We start from the raw sequence: 12,227 nt of genomic DNA, 5'->3' as shown, positions 1-12,227 counted from the left end.
GCACGACCAACCGTTGTGTTCACCATTTATGTTCCCCTGTGAGTCACAAATACCAATTAGTTCACCATTTATTAAAATACTAACGCAGAAGGCGCCGGTGTGTGAAGTTTAATTTCAGTGGTTTTAATCTCCTATCCTTGAAAAGATATATACCTCCTTATACTTGAGATATATCTTTTCGTAAGCGAAGTTACCAAAACTAATGCTAAAGGTTTGAATAAGGTTGAAAACTATCTTTGTAAATATTCTTAAATTTTTATTTCGTTTTTTATAAGGTATTAGTACATGTGTTATTTGAGAGGTACATACCTCTAGGATAGAGGTATATAAATTATAACTAACAATGTGTGGTACATATATCTCTATATACTTCCCAAGAATCAGAAAAACTTCGTCATTACCTATTATAAATTTATTTTCTAATCGGTTTTATCACTAAAATAATAGGGAGGAATATACCTCTCTTAATTTAATTCTACTTTAACAAAGGCTTCTATTAGTTGTTACCTTAACCAAGTCAAGCTTAGCTTGATGGTGACCCACGTGTGTACTCCCTCCGTTGAAAAATACAAGCTAGCCACATTATATCTTCAAAAAGTCTTTTAAGACAAGACTATGAACATTTGGTTGATTAGTTCTTGAGACCCTACTATAAAAAGCACATTCAAAAATAAATCTATTAAAGACATAACTATATACTAAAGGCAATTAACAATTCGACTAACTGTTGAGTAGAATCTGTAAAGTTTGACATTTTCAAAATATAATTTTTTCTACGGATGGAATAATACGTATGTATTTGAAGTTAATTAATTAATACTCCCTCCGTTTCACAATGTAAGACTTTCTAGCATTGCTCACATACATATAAATGTTAAAATGAATCTAAACACATACATATGTCTAAATTCATTAATTAACATATAAATGAATGTGGGCAATACTAGAAAGTCTTATATTGTGAAACGGAGGAATTACATGCTTTGCTAGGAGAGGTGATTTATTTTTCCAATGGGACAAGCTAAGTAAGCTTGGCCTTCAAGCTTTAGCATACGTTTACACCGGCTAATTTTCTTTTTCTTTTTCTTCTTCGTTAAGTAGCTGGCTTGGTTTCCTCTGTCTAACAGCTGCTCGATCGAGATCTAGCTAGCTAATCCACAGGAACTGAAGAGAGAACCAGCAGTTAGCTGTCTGTCAACTTACGACTCTACAAGTCTATAGTCAAATCATATATACGCGTACGTCTTTTTTGTAAATTGTAAGCATCGTCTTTGACAAAATAACTCACTTTTTCCTCATTAGCGACATGTATATTTTTCTTCAAATAGTACCTAGAGGTGTTTAAACGCTATGACTAACCTCTTTTTCATATAGCGAAACTCACTACTAATTGACTGAACGATCTATTACCATGTGCCCGGCCGATAGCTAGGATAGCGGATAGCTGCTAATTAATTTGTCCTGAAAAGGCTCTAGTACAGGAGGGACGTCCTTATTTTCTAGATAATTTCTGGTCTAACTTTCACGCATCATCCAGAAACGTACGCCTGCTTTCTGCGTTGACAACATTAATGACGTATATATGGCTGCTATATAATTATATATATGGTCAATTAACCTGGCAAGGTTCATTTTATTAATATGGATATATTGACCATGCATGCATCGAGGTAAGTGTATACGTATGCATAAGCAAAAGAGCGCAAAACTGATTACTTATTAACACAAAAGTATATATGGATCAGCGTGGTGGGGTAGTACGATCGTGGATGTATCTTAATTTACGACTTTACCTATCATGGATGGCAGGGGCGAAGCTAGCATCAAAATATGGGGGTACAGTACTATCATTGAAAATCTAGAAAATTTCAGTATTATACTGTACGTTATAGTGTTTTTAAGTGAGAAATTAGAAATTTGGGGGTTCATGTGCACCCCCCCCCAAGCACAATATAGCTTCGTCCCTGATGGATAGAAAACGCGACGGAGTAGCACGGTTTCAATTTCTCTAAATTCCAGTGACACCCATCTGATATCACGAATATTAATAGCATTTTTCTAATTTGGTATATTTGTAGTGGCTTCGATCCGATTAATTAACCCTAGCTTAAATCGTAGTACCACAAATATTATGAAAAAAAATACAAGAAATGCCATTGACAAACATCCAGATTCAAGAAATGCCATTAACAAATACGGGTATGAGTTCTATAAAATATTATTTTAAAAGCAATTTTATCTCAGAAATACTATCGTCGTTAGGGTTTCCTACCCTTTCGCACCATTAAATGTATTATTCATCCTATGACACTTAACGAATGGTTGCAAATGAAACCCTAACGATAATGACATTTCTGAGATAAAGTCGCTTTCATGATGTTATTCGAGGAACTCGTACTTGTTGATAACGTTTCTTGCAATTGGACATTTGTCAATGATATTTGTGGTATTTTCTCATATCGTATGGTACGAGTCCGAGAGTGTGCTTGCAGTTTATATATTATATGTTTGGGTACATCTTCCATGTAATGGAAAAAATTAAGTACTTGACGGCTGCATAACATAGAATCTTATTCAAAATCACATATAAGGGTTATGATTTGCACCACAAATATTTAATCCATCTACCTCGAAACAGTGGATATGGGGAAAATAACAAATACATGTAGTTAAGGATTGTTCTCTTCTTCTCCATAACAAAATAGAGACACTAATTTATTAGAGAGAATCCCTTATATGCCACTGAAAATTGGTCTGAACCCTTATATGCCATTGAAAATTGGCTCTTCCCTTATATGCTATTGATCCAAATTTGCACACCCTCTCATGCCACTCCCGTCAGTTGACCGTGTGTTGACCATTAATTCTCAAGAAAAAAAGACGTATTTACCCTTCTAAGTATAGGGCATGCCTAACAACTTAGAGAGGGCAAATATGTCTTTTTTACTTGAGAGTTAACGGTCAACTGACAGTAGTAGCATGAGAGGGTGCACAAATTTAGACCAATGGCATATAAGGGAAGAGCCAATTTTCAGTGGCATATAAGGGATCAGACCAATTTTCAGTGGCATATAAGGGATTATCTCAATTTATTACTAAACGATAATTAAGCTGATGCGACTGAACATTTTTTTAAATTTAGTTACTCCCTCCATCTCCTAATATAAGGGATTTTGACATTTTACTTGCACTATTTGACCACTTGTCTTATTTAAAAAAAATTATACAAATTTAAAAAACAAAAAGTACTTTGGATAATAAAATAAGTCACATATAAAATAAATATTAATTATAAAAAAATTTTAAATAGGACAAATGATTAAATAGTACAAGTAAAATATTAAAATCTCTTGTATTAGAAGACGGAGGGAGTCTACTGATGAGTTAAGAATCATCTTGATCGTGATGTGGATGCTCCGTTGACTGTGAAGTCTGGCCGCAATGCCTCACGGTGCTGGCATGTAGAACCGCCTGTCCATTTATCAAGCCAAATTAATTGTTGTAAAAAAATTAACAAAATAGTAGCAGCTACATTAGGAAACAGTACAATTTAGTAGAGTGTTAATTTGAAAATAAAATTGGGTGACCCATATGGAGCTGGTTTTTAATATACACAAAAGTTCACCCGTTTAAAATCTATTAAATACTCATTTATTTCACATGGATGATCAAATTTAGATTCTATCATCAAACTACTACGACCTCTGCTTTGTTTGTTTGACGTCGGTTACTTCGTTTTTGAACTAACCAACATCATATAGCGTAGGTTTGAGTGTAGATAAGTTTGTGTGTTTATAATGTGCTTTGGAAAGAGAAAAAAAGAAAATAGCGATGGTAAGCCCTTATAATTTTAGCCTTTACTCAGCCTGGCCCAAGCAGCATCCCATGTCCAGTATAGGCCAGGGATTTGAACTTAGGTACCCGGCCCATAAACAGAACATGGGCCGTATAATGGGCCTTATAAGGGGCAACGAAACGAGTCAGCACGTACCAAGTAGACGTCGTGGAACATGGCGCGGTTGATGGTCTCCAACGAGGCGTCGCGGAACACCGCCGCCACGTGGTCGCCGGTGCTCGCCGTACCCTCCGCCGCCGCCGCCGCCGCCGCCGTCGCCGCTGCCGCCGCGTGGTCCGGGAACATGAGCGGCAGGTCGTGCTTCACCTTGGACCAGTAGGCAAGCCTCTCCTCGATCATGTCCATCTCCACGCACTTGCGCTTCGTACCGCCGGAGACGACGGCGACGCCAGCAACCTCCTTCACGTGCCCCTCGCCGGCTGTGATAGCGTCCGCCACCACGTTGGACGACGACGGTGGCGCCGGGGAAACCCTCGCCGTCGCGGCGGCGGCGGCGGCGGTGTGCAGCTGAAGCTTGTGGCGATTGAGCCAGGAGAGCATGGTGGACAGCCCGGTGCACCGGACCAGGCTGGCCTCCATCTCCTCGATCTCCCTCTCGAGGACGGCGAGGCTCGCCGCGCCGGCGGCACGCGCGTCCTCGGAGGCCTTGACGCGGCACCACCCCTCACGGAGCTCCATGGCGGCGGCGGCGCTCCCCTTGTCCTTGAACCTGTCGAGCACGACGGCGACCATCTTGACCGTGTCGACGCGGACCAGCTCCGCCGCGACGTCGCGGGACACGTCGGGGACCTTGTCGCGCCTCTGCACCACGGCCATCCGCTCGTCCAGGTGCACGGTCGTCTCCTTCCTCCTCGCCGCGTCCATGTACGTGCCGTGCGCGGTGAGCAGCTCGGTGACGCCGCCGCCGTCGGCCTCCCGGTCGACGTCGACGTACACGAGGAAGTTCTTGACGTCGCCGGCGCAGAGCGCGCCGGCGTAGATGAACCCGGACCTCCGGTCCTCGTCGACGTGGGCCCTGTGGTCCCCGCTCCTCTCGACGGCCAGGAGCGACGCCCTGGAGTAGGCGCCGCAGGTGAGGTCGACCTGCGCGTCGACGGCGACGACGGAGGTGACGCGGCGGACGCACGCCGCGAACGCGTCGGTGACCCTGTCGTGCTCGTCGTCGAGGACGCCGTACACGCCGGAGGTGTGGTCGGCGACGTGGTGCACGGCCCTCGCGTCGTGCGCGCCGCGGAAGCCGAAGGCGTGGACGGGGTACCTGGGGTTGATGGCCTCGCGGAAGATGGTGCGGTCGTCGCCGTCGGAGATGAGGACGACGGCGCCGACGCGTTCGCGCTTCGCCTCCCAGCACCGCGCCTCCAGGATCTCGACGGCCGCGTTCAACGCCGGGAACAGCTTGGTGCCGCCGGCGACGGCCAGCGACTGCACCTTCCGGCTCGCGACGCCCCGTCCCTCGACGGACATCTCGAGAAGGCCGGTGGCGTCGACGACGGAGGAGTGGAACGGCACGATGGCGAGGCGGTCGTCGGCGCCGAGGTTTCCAATGACGAGGTCCATCGCCTTCCTCAGCAGGTCCAGCCTCCTCGCCGGCGCGCCGCCGCCGCCGCCGCAGCTGATGTCGAGCAGGGTGACGAGGTCAACCGGTGCACGGCGCGCCGCCGTCGCCGGCACGGCGACGCGCACCAGCACCGGGAGACGCGGGTGGCATTCCCGACGGGGGATCGCGTCCACCCTCGGGAAAGTGCTCAGCTGTACCTTGTCACTCGCCAGAGCTGACACTGGAGCCTGCAGATAAAATTTATAAGTTTTGAATCAAAGAGATCAAGCAATTCGACAAATGAAGTCTAATTTTGTTAATTGTACGTTTTTTTGGATTGATCAAATTCATACACAATTGACGAAATGCATGTAAACGACAGCTGATTAATTACCAGATTAATGTACATTGTTGGACCTAGTTGAATTTGCAAATCAAGTGCAAACAGAAGAGTTGGAACTAATTCAGAAGAGATGATAAGTGACACTGGAAGATATATATGCATGCATATCAGAGGATTGTTCAGCATGCATATATATATATATAGACGTCCCGATCGCATGTGATGGGATTAGCTGTTGCAGCTGGGCCATCACACATGCTGCCATGTACATGAAAGCATGATAACATTCTCTTGTTTTAGTGACTTTTACTTTAGCTAATTAACTTTACTTCATAGCTTTCTTCCCTAGAACATCTGCTGGTTCTTTCCAGCACAGCAGTGCTTCCGAGTTACAGCACCAAATAACATATTTTGATGGGAGAACAGTCTAAATATATTTTGATGGCACCCTGAAATGCCTGAACAAATGATCTCCCCATAAACCATTTTACCTGCAGGCACAGTATGTTAACTTCATAATTTAGCCTTATGTTGGTGCACGAATTGGTCAATTAATTAATTAATCAAGGGACTACCTATATGGCATTAATTTGACTGAAACCCGAATTTTGCAAATTGATTGTGTTTGAGATTTGTGCAACATACCCAAACCCTTTTTTTTTCTCTTTCCTCTCCTCAGTCCAGCCAACCGTTGCCGCTGCCCGTTCGAAAGGGATCAACTGCACCGGCGACCCTCCTCCCCCTCCCCCCCTCCCACTTCTCTTCCCCAAGGCAGTGGCGCCGAGTCCCCCGCCCTACTGTCTTTCCCATCTCCAGCGGCTTCCCGGCAATCCGCCACCGTCAGCCGTCGCCTCCTTACTGGTCTTGTTGTTGCCCGCACCTCCAGCGCTGGCCCACCGCCTCCCACCGACCCTTTGGCTTCGGCACCGTCGTCGGCACCTCGCTGTCCGCCCATGTTCGTCATTCATCGTCATCCCTCTAAACCCTAGGGAACCCTATCTTCCCCCAACTTCAACTCCAAACCCTAATCTGTATGTCTCCTGCTAGAGTTGGGGGAGTCATTGGTGCCGCAGAAGAGGGAGAGCTTGCAAGCCCATACACGAATTTTAGCGTAGATCCAACTGTCCAAAAATGTGTAAAATTTTATCCCCAATTTTTTATTGAATGCCATTTAGCATTTCTGATTAATTAACCAAATAAAATACATAAAATTGATTTAAATATCGGAGCCTCTTAATTCTTTTCACAGTGTGGTTATATAAAACTTACAAATCTAATTTAAATACACTTAACTTCATTATCTAAAGAAATGAACTTACGAAAACATGCATCTTTCGTGCAAGAAATTGAATCTAGCTATAGCTCGCCGATCCCTCTCATTTTTTTTTCCTTCACGAGCAAGATGCTGATGAACACAGCTTGCCGACGATCCTCTTTAGCACAGATCTCGATGCGACTAATCATTCATGCATGCATGCATGCTTACTTGGCACATGATATGATCGAGAGAGTGACATAAATATTAGCAAAGAACAAAGGCCCGTAATTAATAGCTCGATATTTACAGCTTACAGGTAAATAAAGAAAAAAAAAGAAAAAGTAAAAAAAGAGATAGACTTCTATCATCCGATCTGAGATACGAACGGCCCGGATCTTGCTGGGTCACAGTACACGGAGTGCTTCCACCCTGCTTGTCTGCCTCAAAGTTCGCAAGGACGTGTACACATAGTAGTACTAGTTAGGGTTCTTCTGGAACAGGTGCAATTACAGATATTACGCATCTAACCGCTTCTTTTATTCAAAAGAAATACAATATAATACAAATGTACCGCTTACAATAAGTACTCGTCCCTATAAACATACATATATATGCACCTTACTTCTATAAGCATTCCCGGTGTATACTTATATTGGTATATCTTGAGATTGACGAACCCCGAACATATCATAATCAACTTGTTAACTGAACTTAGCTTGTTTAGGCACGTAGTTAGGATAATTTAGCTCGAAGTACTGAATAATTGCAGAGGCAAAAATATAGCACTTGAACAGTTGCATATTTGTAGTACTGGTATACAATGTGTCGATAGTGATGCATATATAGGGGCATGTACACGTACCAGAACGGCGAAAAGCAGTAGTATCTATATATACGGTCCGTACATAGCGTATGCATGCATGCATACGTAAGCATATTTAATTATAAGCATATCATGGCGTACGTATAATCTTATTTATGGGTGATATTAATTTGTATTCTTGTTGTATGTATGTATGTATATATATATATATATATGGAAGCACATGCAACATACATGCATGCATGCATGTGCATGGATGCAGATGGCCGGCGTTTGCATGCATGCAGCTCCGCCGTCTCAGAGGCCGCATGAACTGTCCCCGCCGCCGCCGGACTTGGAGCTCCTCCGGCCGGTCGCATGCACGACGGCCTGTGCATGTCCACGTCATCATCAGATGATTAATTAGCACGCATGCAGATCATTATTATTGAAAAATGCTACTAATTTGCATGTATACTACTTTAGTACTACTCTGTTTCATTTTGTAACAAGCTTTGAATCGTTCGTAATCAAATTTTCTATGCTAACCTAATTTATCAACATCTAGAACACGCAAATTGTTTCATTAAAATTTAACATTAAATATATTTTGATAATATATTTGTTTTGTTTTGAAAATAATCTTATACTCCCTCCGTTTCAGATCATAAGACGCTTTAACTTTGATCAAAATCAAACTATTATAAGTTTGACTAATTTTTTTAAAAAATAGTAATATTTTTAACCCAAGACAAATATATTATGAAAATTTATTCAATTAATTTAATAAAATTATGCTGGTGTTGTAAATATTACTACTTTTTTTCTACATAATTAGTTAAACTTAAAGTAATTTGACTTTGACCAAAGTCAAAACATCTTATAACCTGAAATTAAGTGAGTATTTTTCTATAAATTTGATCTAGCTTTAAAACCTACTTAGAAAAAAGGTCAAATTGATAGTCTTGTAATATGACCAAACGGAGAGTATACTAATTAGTACTCGATCCGTCCAATAATATAATAACCTTCGGATGTTACATAATATAGCACAATGAATCTAGACAAACCTATATTATACTCCATCCGTTTCAAATTATGGGTTGTTTTTGAATTTTTTCTAGTAAAACTTCTTTATGTTTGACCATGTTTATAGAAACATTTACAGCACGAAATTAGTTCCATTAAATATTATATTGAATATATTTTGATAATATGTTTTGTGTTAAAAATGTTATCATATTTTTCTATAAATTTGGTCAAATTTTAAAAAGTTCGATTAGAAAATAAATTAAAACGACTTATAATATACGAAATAGAGGGAGTATGACCTATGGAATGGATGGAGACATGGAGTAGGAGTAAATGAGTTTTTATTACCAAGAAGACGTCGTGGAACATGGCGCGGTCGATGGAGTCGCGGGAGGCATCGCGGAAGATGGTGGTCATGTGGTCGGGGCACTCGCCGTCGTGATGCATCGGCGGCAGCTCGCACTTCACCTTGGTCCAGTACGCCAGCCGCTGCTCGATCATCTCCATCTCCGAGCTCTGGTACTTGCGCTTCCTCTCGCCGCCGCCGCCGCCGCCGCCGTGATGAGCTCCGGACCACACGAACTTGCCCATCGCCGCCGCCCCTCCCGCCGTGAAGCTCTGCCGCGCTGCCGCCGCCACAGCCGACGCGCCGCCGTTCCCCTTCGCCGCCGCCGCCACCGACGTCGTCGCCGACGGCGACGACGACGAACGCGCGTGCTGCAGGTGCTGCAGGGAGTGGCAGGTCTGCCACGACAGCATGTACGACATGCCGGAGCTCCGGCGCAGGGTGGCCTCCATCTCCGACATCTCCGCGTCGAGCGCGGAGACGAAGCACGCCGGGGCGGCCTCCTTGGCGAACTCCGACTTCTTCAGGAGGCTCCACTGCTTGTGCAGCTCGTCGGCGGCGCCGGCGAGCGCCCTCCCGTTGTCGCCGTAATTTTTGATGATCTCGCCGACGATCCTCATCGCCGCGACGCGGACGATCTCCGCCGCCACCAACCTCGAGTGCTCGTCGCCGTCCCTGACGACGACGACCTGGGCGGTTCGCCGTGCCATCTCTCGCCCGGCCTGGTTCTCCGCCGCGTTCTGCGACGTCGTCGTCGAACGGTCCTCGTACTGCACGCCGACGGTGAGCATGCTCGGCAGGTGTTCGAGCTCGTCGTCGCCGACGTTGTCCACGTAGACGAGGAAGCTCCTCACCGCGCCGGCCTGGAGGGCGCCGGCCTGGATGGTGCCGCGCTTTCCGCCACCATTGATGTCGTGCTTGAACCTGCCGGACTCGATGGCCGTCAGCTTCGCCGCCGTCGACTCCGCGCCGCTGCAGGAGACGCTGACCTCCGCGTCGACGGCGACGATGGAGGTGATGTTGCCGACGCTGGTGACGAAGGCGTCGGCGAGCCCGTCGTGGCCGTCGTTGAGGATGCCGTAGGTGCCGGCCGAGGTGTTGGCGATGCGGTGCATGGCCCTTGCGTTGTGGGCGTCGCGGAAGCCGAAGGCGTGGACGGAGCAGTTGAGGTTCATGGCATCGTTGAGGACGGAGGCGTCGTCGCCGTCGGAGATGAGGACGATGAACCCCGGTCTTTTCTTGTCATGGTCTTTCCGACCTTCCAATATCTACACACAAAAGGAAAATATCTCAATAAGAGTATCATTACTGAAAAAAACCGGGAGATACCACATTTTCTAATATAAAATTTATTACCGTATTATAATTTCTAGTGTAGAATCTTAGCACCTCTAGGTACTTTCTCAAAAACTATAAAATTTCTCTCTCAATAAACCTCTAAAGACCACTCTTCTACGTCTGTATTTATACTATGTTTCTTAAAAAGTAGTAAAACACAATACTATTTAAAGAAAACCTAATTGCTATTTTTATAATATATTTGTTTTATGTTAAAAATGTTATTACTTTTTTTCTGTAAAAATAGTTAAATTTAGAGTAGTTTGGCTTTGACCAAAGTCAAACGGAAAGAGTACACTAGATGACATACCGTCGCTGCCTTCTTCAAGGCCGTTGACAACTTGTTTTCGCCGGTGACCGTCAACGACGACTGCACCATCCTAGTGGCCTCCTTCCGTCCCTCAGCGTTCATCTCCACGAGATCGTGCTTCTCGGCGATGGCGGCGGAGGCCTGGACGGGGACGACGGCGAGGCGGTCATGCTCGCCGAGCTTGTCGATGACGAAGCCCATGGCCTTCTTGAGGAGATCCATCCGGTTCACCGGCCCCAGCCCGCCGCAGCAGCTGACGTCGAGCACCGCGACGAGGTCAATCGGGGCGCGCTCCGATGACGCCGCCGCCGGCGGTGGCGCGACGACGCGCACCAGCACGGGGACGCCCGGCCGCTGCTTCACCGCATCGACATGGACGGCGTCGACCTTGGCGTAGGCCGTCACTTGCACAGTGTTTGCAGCTTGAGCCTAAATCCATATGCATAAGTGAAACGAAGTGAGATGCACGATTGCACGAATCGTGAAGCAGATCTTAGTTACTTCCTCCGTTTCACAATGTAAGTCATTTTAGCATTTCCCATATTCATATTGATGCTAATGAATATATATAAATATATATGTCTAGATTCATTAGCATCAATATGAATGTGAGAAATGTTAGAATGACTTACATTGTGAAACGGAGGGAGTATATAAATAGCTGAGATGCATGCATGATCGCTTGGTTTTTTTTGTTTGATGATATTTGATCATGCACATTATATACGTGGAGAGATCATTACGGGCTTCTTTGAAACACAAGATTGAGAAAACGGATGGATAGGAAAAATCATAGGATTTTGATAGAAATTCAAATGTAAAACAGAAAATTAGAAAACATAAAAAAAAACATAAAATGATCATTTGATTGGACCGTAAAAAACATAGAGATTGGATGAGAGAGATATACTCATAGAAAACTCTAAATGAGGCTGGACCTAATGTTTAAAATCCTCCAATACTCATATGGATTTGAGCACTCTTTATGAATTTCATAGGATTCAATAGTTTCCAATCCTTTGTTTCAAAGGGTTATATAGAAAAAAAATCCAATAAAACTTGAATCGTACAAAAATTCTATGTTTTTCATTCAAATCCAAGGGATCCAACATGTGTAATCATATTACCAATACAAGCGAACAAACTAGTACCAAGAAAGTAACAAGATTACCTGAGACATTTGTCTTTGTTGATTGTGTGTGGCACTGCAGCTGATTAATTAAATCAGATATGAGGGTGTTCGCAAGGATGGATGGTATACAGGTCAGAACAAGGACACCTGCAGGTGATATATATAGGGACTTATCACTAAGCTCTGATCATTGTTAGGCCTGGTTTAGTTCCTAACTTTTTTTTTTTCAAATTTCCAATTTTTTCATCACATCAAAACTTCCTACACACAAAC

General features: G+C 44.4%; 2 protein-coding genes across 2 annotated transcripts; both read right to left on the bottom strand.

The window, feature by feature from the left end:
• Positions 1 to 3,958: 3,958 nt before the first annotated feature.
• Positions 3,959 to 5,802, bottom strand: LOC112936956 (E3 ubiquitin-protein ligase WAV3). Its single transcript, XM_026021602.2, has 2 exons — positions 5,788 to 5,802; positions 3,959 to 5,641 (listed from the first exon to the last, which is right to left on the bottom strand). Exons 1-2 carry the CDS (start codon positions 5,800 to 5,802, stop codon positions 3,959 to 3,961), a joined length of 1,698 nt encoding a protein of 565 aa, XP_025877387.2.
• A 1,972-nt stretch (positions 5,803 to 7,774) lies between these two features.
• Positions 7,775 to 12,002, bottom strand: LOC107277030 (E3 ubiquitin-protein ligase WAV3). Its single transcript, XM_015761088.3, has 4 exons — positions 11,994 to 12,002; positions 10,823 to 11,251; positions 9,177 to 10,442; positions 7,775 to 8,186 (listed from the first exon to the last, which is right to left on the bottom strand). Exons 1-4 carry the CDS (start codon positions 12,000 to 12,002, stop codon positions 8,115 to 8,117), a joined length of 1,776 nt encoding a protein of 591 aa, XP_015616574.1. The 3' UTR covers positions 7,775 to 8,114.
• Positions 12,003 to 12,227: the final 225 nt, after the last annotated feature.

Source organism: Oryza sativa, chromosome 11 (assembly GCF_034140825.1).
Source record: "Oryza sativa Japonica Group chromosome 11, ASM3414082v1".
In the NCBI taxonomy this organism is placed as follows: Eukaryota; Viridiplantae; Streptophyta; class Magnoliopsida; order Poales; family Poaceae; genus Oryza; species Oryza sativa.
Note: the sequence above shows the minus strand (reverse complement) of the source record. Positions and strands in the feature narration are given on the sequence as shown.